Genomic DNA, 13,338 nt, shown 5'->3' with positions numbered 1-13,338 from the left:
TGCACGTGCTCCTTGGCCCGCAGGTCGGAGGGGTGCATGAGCGAGCCCATGACCTTGACGTTGCCGTGCACCACCAACGCCTCGTCGGGTCGGTCCGTGTTGATGCCCACACGGCCATGGTGGAAGACAGTGTCGGGCACCTGCGCCCGCTGCCACAGCACGTCGCTGTCACTCTCAAACTGGCCTGGGTTGGAGGCCTAGCACAAGTTGGGGTTGGATCAGTCCTAGGGGATGGGGCACCTGCAGTGCCCTGGGAAGAGGGGCAACCCTGCAGCCACCCCTCCAGCTCCAGGCAGGGATCCTCACCCCACCAGGCCCAACTTAAGTTGTCCCTCCCGCTGCAGCACTTTTCAGTGGCTTGTGTGATCTCAGGAGGCTACCCAGGTCTTGTTCACTTCTACGTTGGTGGCTCAGAGGGTGAGAACTTGCCCAAAGCCACACAGCTCATGCCCAGTGGGATCAGCACTCTAGCTCCTGACCCCCCAGGACCCCAGTATTCCTCCTGGGTGCTGTTTCTCCCAGCTCTGGGGAGGACTCCCAACCCCTTGGCTGGAGATGGCCCTCACCCTTACGATGATGCGCTCTGAGATCTGGGCAGCCAACGTGTAGTTCTGGTTCTGTGCGTGGGCCTGGAGCGCCACCACCAGCATGAAGTACCTGGGGCGCACAGGGGTTTAGAGGCACCCAGGGCCCTGCCCCACCTGCCCCTGCCCCCCAGCCACCCTTCCCAAGTCTGATGTTCAGTTGCCGAGGTCCCTAGCACCCCTAGCACCCCGGGAGGGGCGGGGGCATTAGCAGCTCATCCTACAGAAGAGGCACCTGAGTCTCCACTAGGGGGCAGACATTCCCCAGGACCCACAGCTAGGAAACCAGCGAGCTGTTCTTTATCCAGAAGCCTGGCTTCTGGTCTCATCCTTACATCAGTTAGCCTTAAGTATGAGTCTCAGGTCTCTCATCTGTGAAATGGGTCAGTCTGTGGGACACTGATACACGGGGTGGTGTCTCCCTGCCCCTCCTCGGAAATGGAGGGCCTGCCAAGGCTGAGTCCAGCCCGCTCACCTCTGGTCAGGGTTAGGTTTGCCCTTCTTGCGCATGTTGTTGGCAGTGGTCTCGCTGAAGTGCAGGCGCCCCACAGTCACCTTCGTGACCTGCTCAGGGGGCAGATTGACCCTGCAGAGGCGGGGCGGAGTACTCAGCGGGCAGCAAGGAGGACCCGGTCAGAATGTGAGGAGGCAGATACTGTGGGTGCCTGCCTGGCCCCCTCAGCTCCCAAGTCAGCTCAAGAGCCAGCCCTCCCAGGTGACCCCGCCACAGGGCCAGGCACTCACGTGACAGGGTTAAAGGGCCGCTTGCTTCGGTCGGACTGTGACTGCTCAATGTTGATGGACTGGTTTAGGGCTTCCAGCTGGGGGAGAAGGCAGAGCCCCGGGCACATCAGGGCGAGGGGCCCCCTGGTCCTGCTTCCCTTTACCCACTCAGCCCAGGCCGGGCCCAGCTGGAGCTCCCCAGGAAGATGAGGCACGGCCCTCCCCTCAGTGAGGGCATCGGGAGTCACATCACCATCCCACCTCTGCACACACTCACCCACACACACATTCCCCACTCACAGCCCCACGTCCGCACCTGCCCTCACCTCCATGCACATATCCCCAGCCAGCATCCATCAACACCCACACACACACCCCAGCCCATGCACTCACCAGACCTTCTCCCACACCCACATCCAGTCCCTTCAACCCCTCTGTGAGCACCTGCTGGGCCAGGCCAAGGTGCCGGCCCAGCTCCCAGTGCTGAGGGAAACACACCCAGCTGCCCCCCATGATGTGCAAGGGCTCCAAATCAACCCCTCCTGTGGTGGCGCTGGAGGGGTCCCAAGGGAGGGGCCTTGGGGTGCGTATCCCCAGGGAGCAAGGACCACAGAAGAGTGAATGGGGAGATCAAGGAGCGGTCTGCCAGGAGAGAAGGGATGGGTTGGGCATTCTCAGGGTGTCCCAGAGAAACGGAGCTGCTTCGGGAAAAAGCAGGTGCTGCGACCAGGCACAGATGGTCTGGGGCACAGCAGACGGCAGGGCAGGAACGAAAGGCTGGATCGCAAAGGCCTTTGCGGACTAAGCTTAGAAGTCACAGCTCTCTGCTGAGAGGGCCCCACGTGCCGCAGGGGGAGCATGAGCTGAGCGCCAGAGTGGAAGGTGCTGCGGACATTCAGAGAAGGGTCGGGGGGCACATGGCCTGGTCCAGGGAGAGGCGTGGGGAGAAGAAAGAGGGGGGGCCAAGGTGGGCGATGCCCTGGAAAACGGCCAAGCCCAGTGCATGAGCCTAGAGCGAGGGGTAAGTTCGCAGGGACTTCATTGGGGGGCTGGGGAGCTAAGGCAGCCGACAGAGGACTCAGGAGAAGGGGCTCTGCTGGGGGTGTGGACTTGGGGTCCCAGAATAGAGAAAGAACCAGGCCTCAGGCACACTCACTTTGCGGGGGGGGGTCTCTCAATCTCCCCAGGCATTCCTGGCTCGCCTCTGCCCCTCCCCCTGGCCCGCCCCCGGCTGAGCCCCCCCAAACCTGCCTTCACTCCGTGCAGTTTCAGGTAGAAGCAGTCAAGGGGCTTGAGGCCTTCGGGCGTCTTGACATACTTGGGCTCCCCCAGGACGCCGATGTACACTGTCACCTGGAAGTGATTCTTCTTCTGACACACGAAGGCGTCGTCGCCCACCGAAAAGTTGAAGCCTTTGTCAGCGTCCACGCGGTAGGTGAGCATCGGCCTGGGGGCGGAGGGGGGTCCTCACCGGAGGCCCCCCAGAGCTGGGCCCGGAATGTCCCTCCTACTCTCCTGCATTCCAAAGCGACTTCCCAACTGGTAACCCCCCCATCCCCCCCTCCCCCGCTCCTATCCCCAAACCACTCAGGCGGCTGCCCCCACTTCTCAGAAATGGAGACTGAGTCCCCAGAAGGATGTGAGCTCAGGTCTGCCTCAGTCAATACTCTTCACATGGCTGGGGCCAGCCAGCCCTGGTGATGAGGCGAGATGGGGGGAGACCCCTGAGGCCCACCAGACAGGCGTGAAATCCTGAGGAGGGGGCTTCACGGCCCTCATCGCCCTGGGCTCCTTCCCAGAATGCTGCCTGAAGCCCCCTCCCTCATGGGAGGTGGGGTGAGAGGGCATGCGTCTGCAGAGCCTCACTGGCCTGACAGCTGGTTGCCATGGAAACGGTGGAACCAGGCGCCGGCTCGGCACTGGCCCAGCCCCTGCCCACTGGCTTACTCAAGCCCCCAAAGTCCTCATTCTGACTCCTCCATCTGCCCAGGTGGGGTGAGGGGCACTCTGGGTGGCCTGGACTCGGCCTCAGTTTACCCATCCGTTGCTGGGAAAAGTATTCCAAGCAAGGATCCTCTGGGGGACCTCTAGGTGGCAGGAAAGGGGGCAATTGTTGGCCCGTCCTTACCCAGGTCCCCAGGCACAAGCAGTGCCCTCTCCTCGGTGCCCAGGGTCTGCCTGGAGGAGGATGGGAGAAGAGAATGCTTCCAAACTTGGGGGAAGAGTCTGGCTAACCTACCGGAAGGCCTGGGGCTCCGCCCACCTGCCTGCCCCAGGGGAATACCCAAGAAGTACCCAGGCTACTCTGGGGCCCTCAGCTGCCAGCTTCCTGGCCGTAAGGCCTGGGGTGGCAGGGCTGGCCCAGAAAGCATGGTGGTAAGAGTGAGGGGCCCTCACCAGGTCATAAGGGTGGGACCCCTAAAGAACCCTCCCCCCAACCTTGGCGGGGCCTCAAGGGATACTTCGGCCGCTACAGCAGCTGGACCCCCACCCCCAGTCCTGAGGGCTTCCGGCTACAAATCCCACATGGCCTGGGGTACCCACTCCTCGAGACTGGTCTCAGCCACCCTGCCCAGGCCTGGCAGTGTCTGCAGGGAGCTGGCGAGTGACGCTCTCACCCCCACGGGATTTGGACAAGAGTGAGGGAGTGGGGGGAAGGGGGACCCAGAATGCTCCTGGCCTGGTCCCAGGAAGCTGAATCCACATGGGTGGGTACTGAGGGAGAGCTAGGAATGCCCGGCCAGCCAGTCCTCCCCCACCCCCGAGGCACCCCCCCCTTCCAAGGAGGGGGCTGCGGGGCCAGCACAGCTTCCTGCTACCTTCCTGGAATGCAGGAGGAGTGGAGGAGGTGGAGGAGAGGAGGAGCCAGAAAACACCCGTCCACCCCCTTCTCCGTGATTTGGCTCCCACCGGCGGCCCCTCCCTGGTAGACACCCCAAGTTCAAGTCCTGGCTATGGCCAAGGCCATGGCTCTTCTGTAAACCAGGACCATCCTGTACCCAGTGTGCTCCCAGGCCCTGCTCTAGGACCGTGAAGCCAGGGCTGGGGGCGGGGGTGGGGGGGGTCCTGGACGCGGTGACCAGGAGGGGTGGGGAGCGGCTCAGGTCACTCACAGCTCCTTGTAGTTGGCATCGTACAGTGTTGCCCACTTGTTCTGCTGGTGCGGCTGCCACTTGATGGACTGGTAGTTGGGATCCAGATAGGAGCCACTAAGGCTGTCATTGTCCTGCAGGAGACCTGGAGGGAGGGAGCGCCCATGTGGGCCCTGCGACCCACTCGCCGATGTCAAGGGTGGGCTCCCCGCAAGGTCCAGTGGGCCAGGCACGTACCTGGTGAGGGGGCGCCTGGTGGGTGCCAAGGTGGTGTCTGGACCCGGGCGATGCTGAGGGGCAAGGAGCCAGGGCCAGGTGACAGTGGGCCCTGGGGAGGCCAGGGTGGGGATGGGGCTCGAGCCGGGTGTGGGGGCAGGGTCGTTGTGGTCCCAGGCTCCTGTTTGATCATTCCATTCAGCATCTGGGCATTGAGGGTGTTGGGGGGTGATTCCGAGTGCTTCCTCTTCTTGGAAGGGTGTGTGGGGAGCCTGGGGGCAACACGGGTGCAGGCCATGGGGGGCTGGCTCTTCCGGAGCCCCTCCCACCGGGCAGGAGCCCTCTTCCCCTCTCCAGCCTGTTTCGCAGGATTTGCCCAATCCAGAGGACACCTCCTCCAGGAAGCCCCCTCCTCAATGCCCCCCCATCATTCTGTGTTGTCATTCTCTGTTTCTGTCACTTCTCCCTTCTCCGGAGATTACGGAATTCAGGAGGGCAGAGGCCACATCTGACTTGTCTGAGTGTCCCCCATTATGCCCGGCAATACACCTGGCACACAGCGTGCTCAGAATCGTTTGTGGAATGAACAACTCGGTCCCTTCCCTGTGGCGTCATTTTAGTGCCACTCTTTATAATAGAGGCTCCACGGAGAGCAGCCTCCACGGTTAAAAACAAGCCACAGAGGGGCCCTTTGGTGGTTCAGTTGGTTAAGCGTCCGACTCTGGCTCACGTCATGATATGGTTTGTGGGTTCGAGCCCCGCGTCGGGCTCTTTGCTGACAGCTCGGAGCCTGGAGCCTGCTTTGGATTCTGTGTCTCCCTCTCTCTTTGTCCCTCCCCCACTTGTGCTCTGTCTCTGTCTCTCAAAAATTAATAAATGTAAAAAAATTTTAATAGGAAAAAAAAGAAGAAACAAAGCCACAGAGGGCCTGGACCCTGAAGGCTGGGAAGGAGAGTTTCTTGGGGAGGAGGCTGTGGAATCGTGACCTGAACAAAACCCTTCATGACATCTCGAGGTGTCAAACAAATAGATAAAAAGACAATTCTGGTTGGAGTCAGAACGGAGTGCTGGGGTCGATGATCACTCCCTCAGGAGCCCCAAGGACTCCATGATCAAGCTGGAAAGTCCCTGGTGTCTGGGTAAAGATACAGCCTGAGGTTCAAGTCCCAGCTCTGCCCTTTCCTAGGTTCATGACCTGGCCACGCATTTCCTCCCCTGGGAGCCCCAGTTTACCTGTCTGGGCAATGGGGGTGGTGGCCACGCTCACCAAATAAGGTAGTCATAAGCACTTGGCCGCGGCTATAAATCTCCAGCTAGTTTCTGGGCACAAACAGGTGCTGACCTTCACCTCCTAGGGTCAGAGCCTTCTGCCCTCCTGGTTCGTCCCCGTCCCCACCTCCATCTCTGTCCTGTCTTCTGCTGCCCTGAACCCCACGCCCCGAGCCCACCTGCCCGAGTCTTACTCAGCTCCGTGCTGCTGCAGCAGCTGGTGCAGCATCTGGGACTGCTGCGTGTGGTGGAGATCGGCGGGCACCAGCCCCTGCCCCATGGCAGCGTAGGNCACTCCCACGTGGCACAGGGTCTCGGGGGTAATTGTGCGCAGCAGATGGGGGTCTGCAGGAGAGATGGTGGGGGGGTGGGCATCAGAGACCTACCTACCTCACTCAGGTTCCCGGGCACCAGCTCTCCCCCGGGGCAGGGTCTCCTGATTCCCACCTTCTCCTGGGCCAAGCCCCGGGGCCGCTCTCCCGCCAGCCCCACGTGGGAGGAGGGCTGGGCAGCCCAGAGGCTGGCCACTAGAGGCCTGGGCAGAGAGACAAGGCCCTGTCCAGGGGGCGGGCGGCTTCCCCCTCCCCACCGCTGTCCTAATGGGGTCCTGCCCCCGGGCCGAGCTGCCCAGCCCCCGGGGGGAGGGCCCGCCTCCTCAGGTCCTCCCCCAGCCCCTCTCAGGCCAGATCCTCCTCCGGGGCCTCCGGGAGAAGTCTCTCGGGACCCCCAGCACAGCCCCGCGGCAGCCCTCCTCCATCGGGAAGCCCCTCCAGCCGGCTCCCAGGGGCCGGCCCCCCAGCTCCCTTTGTTCCCCAGGAGGCATTCCAGAAATGTTTCTGGTAAGATAAACAGAACTCTTGACCCCTCTCTGGGCCGTGGGGAGAAGGCTGCCCGTGCTCCTCCTGTTCTTGGCCACCTGGGGGCCACTGCACCCTGGCACACACCCCCCCCCACCATGGGGAGCTGGGCCCTGCAGGCCGGCGAGGCCTGTACTCAGGCTGCGCCCACAGCCTTCCCCGGCCGTCCACTTACCGCCGAAGGGCGCGTCCATGATGGCGCGGGCGGGCAGGCGGGTGGCATCACCGGCAGGGACACTTGCTCAGAGGCAGGGCCAGGCTCCCCACCCGCCCGTGGGGAAACAATAGCCAGCGCCGGGGAGTATTTGACCAGCGATAATCTGGGCCTTGCTGGGCGGCCGCTGGCCCCCTCCCTCCCTCGCTCCCTCCCTCCCCGATAAGGCCGCCCCAACCACTTGCCCAAACCCCAGAGGGGGAGGGCGGTGCCCGCTGGACTCACCATTCACCTGCTGGGGGGAGTAGGCCTCGGAGCCCGAGTCTGGGGGAGAGTCCGGCAGGGTGCTGCAGGAGCAGAAGGGGCTGCTGGGCGGACAGGCTTCTGTGGGGCGGGGTCCCAGACACCCTAGAGGCTGGGGGCGCTGAGGTCTCCCAGCTCCGGCTCCCGGCCTCAGGGGAGTTTCTCCGGACCAGCCAGGAAGGGCCTGGGGCTGAACTCTAGGTGAGGGGCCTCAGGCTCCTCCTCCCCAGCGTCCCCAACAGACCTACTGGGCGCTTGGGGGCCAGGAACCAAATGTCCCTGAAGGTGTCCCAGGGATTCAAGGCCTCCTCCCAGATCCAGAGGCCGGGGCTGCTCCTCCCTTCCCACACCCGCTGGAGCCCCACTTTCCAGAAACTCTGAGGGGCTCTACGGGGCGGGGGGGGGCTAGGCCAGGAGAGATTCAGGGGGGGTCACCATGGGCAGGTGTGGGCCGGGCAGGGAGCCAGCTCCGCCAGGCCCGGGGTTTATTTTTCTCTGGCAGGTTCTGTTTTATCAGTGGCTCAGGCGAAAGGAACACACTCAGGCCCGAGAGATCAACATGTCCTGCGTGAACCCTGCGTCGCCCGCCGCAGGATCTGGCTCTTTGGCTGTCCCCGTCCCTGTCCCTACGTCTGGAAAGACGGCCCACCACTTGTCTTGAGGCGCTGCCTTGGGGTGGCCAGCCCACACGGCCACGGCCCTGGGCGGATTCCAGAGTAGGCAGGCTTCCCTGGGTGAGCCACTCGCCCAACCCCTCAGGCTAGGCGAGGGCAACAGAAAAGGAAGTAGGGACTGAATTCTCGGGAGCCCTCAAGGCCCCTAGGGCTGACTGGGGTCTCTGCGCCCCCCATCTCCTGCCTGCTCCCTGTACTCCCCTGACCGTGGCCCCCGGTCTCTCTAGTGTGTAAAGATCTCTCACACCCTCTGGTCCCTGTAGCGAAACACCCCAAGTCCATGGGACCTCGGATTCTTTCCTCAGAGCTCCTCGTGGTGCTCACGAGTCCTCGATTTGGTGACTCATTGATTAACAACTCTTTCTCCAGCCAGGCCGCGGGACCCACAGCAGGAAGGATGTGTTTTGTCTTGTGTGGCACCTAGAACAGGGCCCAGCAGGGGCAGGGGCAGGGAAAGGCCCTGGGTCCCTCCCTGGGAGCAGTCCGGGCCACAAGGTCTCTGTGCGGCTCTGGGCGAGCCCGTGCTCTCCCGAAAGTGGCCCCGAGTGCCACTCGCATCCCACTGAGGGAGCAGGCACAGCAGGCCAGCAGGTTCTGGGGTCCCCCAGGAGCTGGTTCCTGGAGACGGTTGATGAGCTCCCATAAACAGAGCCGCGGGGCACTGCGGCGGGCACCCAGCAGGTGCTCACTACGCATTAGCGTCCTTTCCTAGTCTTTGCCCTTCAGGGTCCGGGCGCCGGGACACCCTCGCGGCAGATGTCTGCCCTGCTGTGGCAAAAGCTTACCCCTGACACCCAGCCCACCTCCGCTGCCCTCCCTCAGCCCTGGTCCCCCTGCACGTCCTCTGTGCTTCCTCCCCGGACCTCCGCAGTCCTGGAGGGGGACAGCCAGAGGCTCCAAACGGTGGAGCTGGGGGAAGAGCCAGGCTGTGTGAATGGCGACTCGCCCCCAGCACTTCTACCCAAAGACAGGGTCCCCTGGTCCTGCCCCAGGCTGGGGAACCCAGAACTTTCTTTGAGCCCCTCTGCAGAACCCAGGAGACCTATGTTCCTGCCTATCCTCGCGAGTGTGTATCTGAGGGCTGGCAGCCGCGTGCACACAGCCAGGTCACAGCCAGGCCCAGGCTAAGCCCTTGGGTCAGGCGGCTGGTGTGGACTCCTAGGAGGGAGGAGAGAAAGGACCCGGGCCACTGGCTCGGGCCGGGGGGACTGCAGGTACCGTGTCTGTGGCGTCAGCCGACTCCCTGTGGCCTCAGCAGCTAAGTGCATGAGTGGATGGGCCTGGCGCAGTGAGGGGACCTTGTGTGCCCTGCGAGTGTACACGTGTGTGCTTGCGTGTATCAGTGCCTCCAGGCTCCCCTCTTGAGGCAGCTGTCAGAGAATTTTCCAGCCCTCCTCACTCCCCTGCTCAGGGTCCTCCGTGGCTGCCCACTGCCTCAGAACAAAGCCGTGAGTTCCCCCCTCAGCCACCTCACCTACTCACCCACAGGGCAGCCCTGTAGCCAGGGGCAGATCTGGGCCAGAACCTCCCAGGCGCGTGGCCACTGTCCCCCACCCCACACGCACGCGCACCTGTCCCCTCACTCACCCTGGGGCATACGGAGCCTTGGGTTCTGCCTTGATGGGGGGCCCAGAGCCCCCCAGAAAGGGCTTGGGAACGGTGCCCATGGCATTGTTGTTGTTGCAGTTGAGCGGGGCGCTGTAGCTCGGGGCGGGGAGGGGGCCGTGGCGCCCCGGGGAGGGTCCACCCCCAGAGGGGCTCAGGTGGTGGCCCCCACTGGCGCCCGGGATCGCCGGCTGCCCGTGGGGGTAGGAGGCCGTACCGGCTGGAGCAGAGATGTCAGGGAAACAGCTGTGGAGAAGGGAAACCGCTCAGCACAAGCCAGGCCCCCCAGTCCCTCCCCAGGCCCCCCACCTCCCGGAGGGCAGCATGGAAACTTGAGGCTTCAGACCCCTTCCAGGTGAGAGGCAGAGGCCAGAGGGGGTGGGGTGGGGCCAAGGCCGTCTCAGGGCCACTCACAGGTCAGAGGCATCCTCCTTGCTGATGTACTCCTCTAGGATGCTGGTGTCGATGTTGGATGGTTCCAGGGCACCGTTGATGTCATGGCCTGCAGGGGAGAGGCAGATGTGAGCCAAGGGAGGGGTGCAGCTGGGGTCTGCCCCGCAGCTCTCCGCAGGCTGGGCCCTCCAAAACATATGCCCCCAGGCTCCTCCCCATCTGTGTGTCTGAGTTGGGGGGGAGTCCTTCAGTGCCCATCGCCTGACGCCCGTCCAGGAGGTGTGGCATTTTTGATGCCTCCCCTCACCCACCAGGCTGCCTGGTGTGTCCGAGGAGGGGAGGGGCCCAGAGTGCAGATCTGGGACAGACAAGCCACTTCCTGTGACACGAGCAAGTCCCTCCTCTCATCTGTAAAATGGCATAATGGTCCTAAGGTCTCAGGGGGTGCTTTGAGGAATGAGCCAAGTACTTTTGCTGAACTGAGTGCCCAGCGGATGCCCACCACGCTTGATGACTGGACCCAGGCTCGATGATTCTGTCCTGTTCTGCCTCCCTCCCGATGGCCTGGCTAGTGGCACGGCTGGGCTGGACCACACATCCTGGGGGAGGGGGTCCACGGGGCCAAGGGAGCCTCCTGCATCCCAGGCCCCCGCTGCAGATGGAGAGGGAGTGGGGACAGGAATCAGAAGCGCCCAGCCCAGCCTCCTATAGAGCTCGTCACCCCCGTTGCAGGGGCTGGGGTGCCTAGCCTCTGCCCTGCTACCCCAGAGGAGAAAATGGGCCCAGAGACGGAGGGCTTGCCTGGACTCACAGCACAGAATGATGGTGCCCAGAGCTCTGCTCCTTCACCAGCCTCCCTCCTGGGCCCTCCCTGCTGGCCCCAGCCCCGCAGAGGGGAGGGACGCACAGAAAAGGCACCCAGCGCTCTTGAGCGTAAGCAGGGGAGGCGAGAGGGAGGCGCTGGCCTTTCCCCCTCCCAGGGTCACCTTGCTGGGGGGAGCAGGAGGGCGGGGTGATAAGGGGGCTGACGTAGGAGATGCGTCAACCCTGATAATGGAAGACGGCCCCACCCACACTGCTGACCTGGGCTGGCCAGCCCCACTGAGGCAGGAGCTGCCCCTCCCACAGGCCCCTGGAGCCACGAGCCTGGGGTCTGCATCTCAGGCCTTCTCCCGGGTGAGAGAGCCCTGGGAACAGGTCAGGAAGACCCAGGAACAATTCTGGGCTTTCCTACTTCCCGCTGCGTGACCTTGAGCAGGTCACATACCCTCTTGAGCCTCAGTCTCCTCACTAGTAAAATGGGGTCATGAAGAGCTAACATTTTACAGGGTAAAGCATGAAACAAGTCAAGGTACGTAAGGTGCCTGGCACATAATGGGTGCTCAGCAAACCGAGCGGCCGTCCTCTTCCCAGTTCCCGGAGCCCTGGGGTCCCCAGGAGCCCCTGGCCCAGGCCCCTCCCTGGCCCCAGCCGGTATTTCAAGAATGCTGAGCCCCGCTTAGGTGATTAATGAGTGGCTAAGCCCTCCTAGGAGTCACGCGCTGCCTGGGACAGGCCCTCCTGCTGGCCCCCACCCCTGGCTCACCCAGCTGGGAACCAGGGACACCCACCAAGCACTGCCGATGGCCATCCAGGGCCCTGTGTGGCCAATGCACGGGAAGCTTCTCAACCTGGGATTGACCAGTCTGCACATCAAGGTTCTAGAATGCCCGTCCATGTGCCAGCCCCCACCCCATCCTTCCCTGTTAACCCAAGATCCCGTTTATTGAACGCCTGCTGTATGCCAGGCACCTGTGAGGCCAAGGACATTACTAATCACAGGAATTTAATCCCGCAGGCTCTCCGGGTGCAGCGTTCCCCTGAATCCTCCCATTCTGGAACGGTGAGGATGGACAATGATAATGACAGTGGCTCGTGCAGACTGAACGCCTCCCAGGTCCCGGCACTATTGGGTTTCTCTACTGATCGCACCCTCGGACTTGACATTACTGGAATCGCCTCCTTTGTCAGAGAGGTCAAATGTCTTGCCTGGGGCAACAGAGCAGGGAGGATTCAAACCCAGGCACAGGGGCCTGACCCAAGGGGGACGGCGTGGTTGGTGGTCACTGACACTTCCTGGCCATCCTGGGCTGCCCTGACCTGATAGGCTGGGGGGTTCCTCAAGGGATGGGGAGGGAGGGGGCACTGAAGCGTGACCCCGGCCCTGGCTGCGGAAGCCGCAGGATTTTGAGACTGAACTTGGAATCTACAGTGAATGATGGGGTGATGGTGTCATGGTGTTGCTATTTATAATAGGCCAGGCCCCCTCCTCCCTCTCCTCCCCCCTCCTCTGGCCAGGAGAACTCCTAATCACCCCTAATCCTCCTGCCCACCTCCCTTGGGATGGGGGGGCCTCAGGCAGAGGCATATCCCAGGAGACCCTAACGAGAACCAGATGTGGTTGAGGGGAGGAGAGACCCTCCCGTGCCAGGGGCCGGGAGGACCGGGAGGACAGAGGAGGGAGGAGGGAGTCACTGGGGCAGGGTGGGGGTGGGGGCTTGCCAGAGCCCAGAGACTCCTGAGCTCCCCACCCCCCCAGGAACTCAGGAGGAAGACATCAGAATATCCTTGGGGGGTCCCCCCTCCCCCACTGCTCTCAGAAGGGGCCCGGAGCACCCTTGAGCCAACCACAGATACCCGCCAGGCAGGAAGCTAAGCGAGTCCCCCTCTGCTGATCCTCAAGTCCTCCCTGGGGGGTGGGGAGCTGGCCCAGGACCCCACAATCAGAAAGCGGCACCACGGGGTCACAGACCAGCATGCCAGCCCTCCCCTTCCTCACACCCTTCCACAACTTCCCACTGCTCCGGATAGAGCCTTCCTTGCCGTCCCAGGTAGCCCCCCTTGCCTGCCGCCTACAGCCTCGTCTCCTAACCCTGCAGCCTTCCACCATGCAGCCTCAGCCGCTCTCCGGCCTGGGGCATTTGCACATACTGTTTGCTGGAGGAAGCCCATTCCTACGCGCTCTTGTAAGTTCCTCCAGGAGGTCACCTCTGATTCCCTTTCTCTTGAGCGGCGGCCTCCTTTCTCCTGGGTTCCATACCCCGCTGCCTCGTGCAGATCTCACAGGTGCCGGAGGTCCGTGCACTGCCCACCCACTGCCCACCGCTCACTCGCCGAGGGCCCACACTTCACATGGCTCACGTTTAAGTCCCATGACAGCCCTAGAGGAGAGGTGGTTTTCTTCTGCACCTTACAGGGGAGGAAGCAGGCTCAGAAAGGAGAAGTGCCTTGCCCTTGGCCTCCAATAGTGGGACCTGGGATATGAGCCCGGCCCTGCCTTGCCTCTCTGGGATATAAGTGTCTAAGCATACAGTAGGCATGCAATAAATGTTCATGGAATGGGTGAGCCAAGTGGCAAGCGAGACACTAGATCCAGGCCTGCCTGCGGCCACCCGGCTACATGACAGTCAGGGTCCAGAGCTAGACGGC

The 13,338-nt window shown here is 62.9% G+C and overlaps 1 protein-coding gene across 1 annotated transcript in view; it reads right to left on the bottom strand.

Annotated features, from left to right (window-relative positions):
- MYRF (myelin regulatory factor) overlaps positions 1-13,338 on the bottom strand; it is a 33,103-nt gene that overhangs the window by 10,924 nt on the left and 8,841 nt on the right. The window contains exons 2-12 of the mRNA XM_077748752.1: positions 9,892-9,979; positions 9,460-9,723; positions 7,181-7,242; positions 6,079-6,229; positions 4,637-4,887; positions 4,421-4,544; positions 2,559-2,754; positions 1,329-1,405; positions 1,060-1,170; positions 567-657; positions 2-197 (exon numbers count right to left, since the gene is read on the bottom strand). Coding sequence (XP_077604878.1) covers positions 2-197; positions 567-657; positions 1,060-1,170; positions 1,329-1,405; positions 2,559-2,754; positions 4,421-4,544; positions 4,637-4,887; positions 6,079-6,229; positions 7,181-7,242; positions 9,460-9,723; positions 9,892-9,979 — 1,611 coding nt within the window. The remainder of the gene's footprint in view (position 1; positions 198-566; positions 658-1,059; positions 1,171-1,328; positions 1,406-2,558; positions 2,755-4,420; positions 4,545-4,636; positions 4,888-6,078; positions 6,230-7,180; positions 7,243-9,459; positions 9,724-9,891; positions 9,980-13,338) is intronic.

Source organism: Crocuta crocuta, unplaced genomic scaffold, assembly GCF_008692635.1.
Source record: "Crocuta crocuta isolate KB4526 unplaced genomic scaffold, BGI_CrCroc_1.0 scaffold323, whole genome shotgun sequence".
NCBI lineage: Eukaryota > Metazoa > Chordata > Mammalia > Carnivora > Hyaenidae > Crocuta > Crocuta crocuta.
The sequence above is the reverse complement of the archived record's forward strand: the minus strand, read 5'-3'. Positions and strand labels throughout refer to the sequence as shown.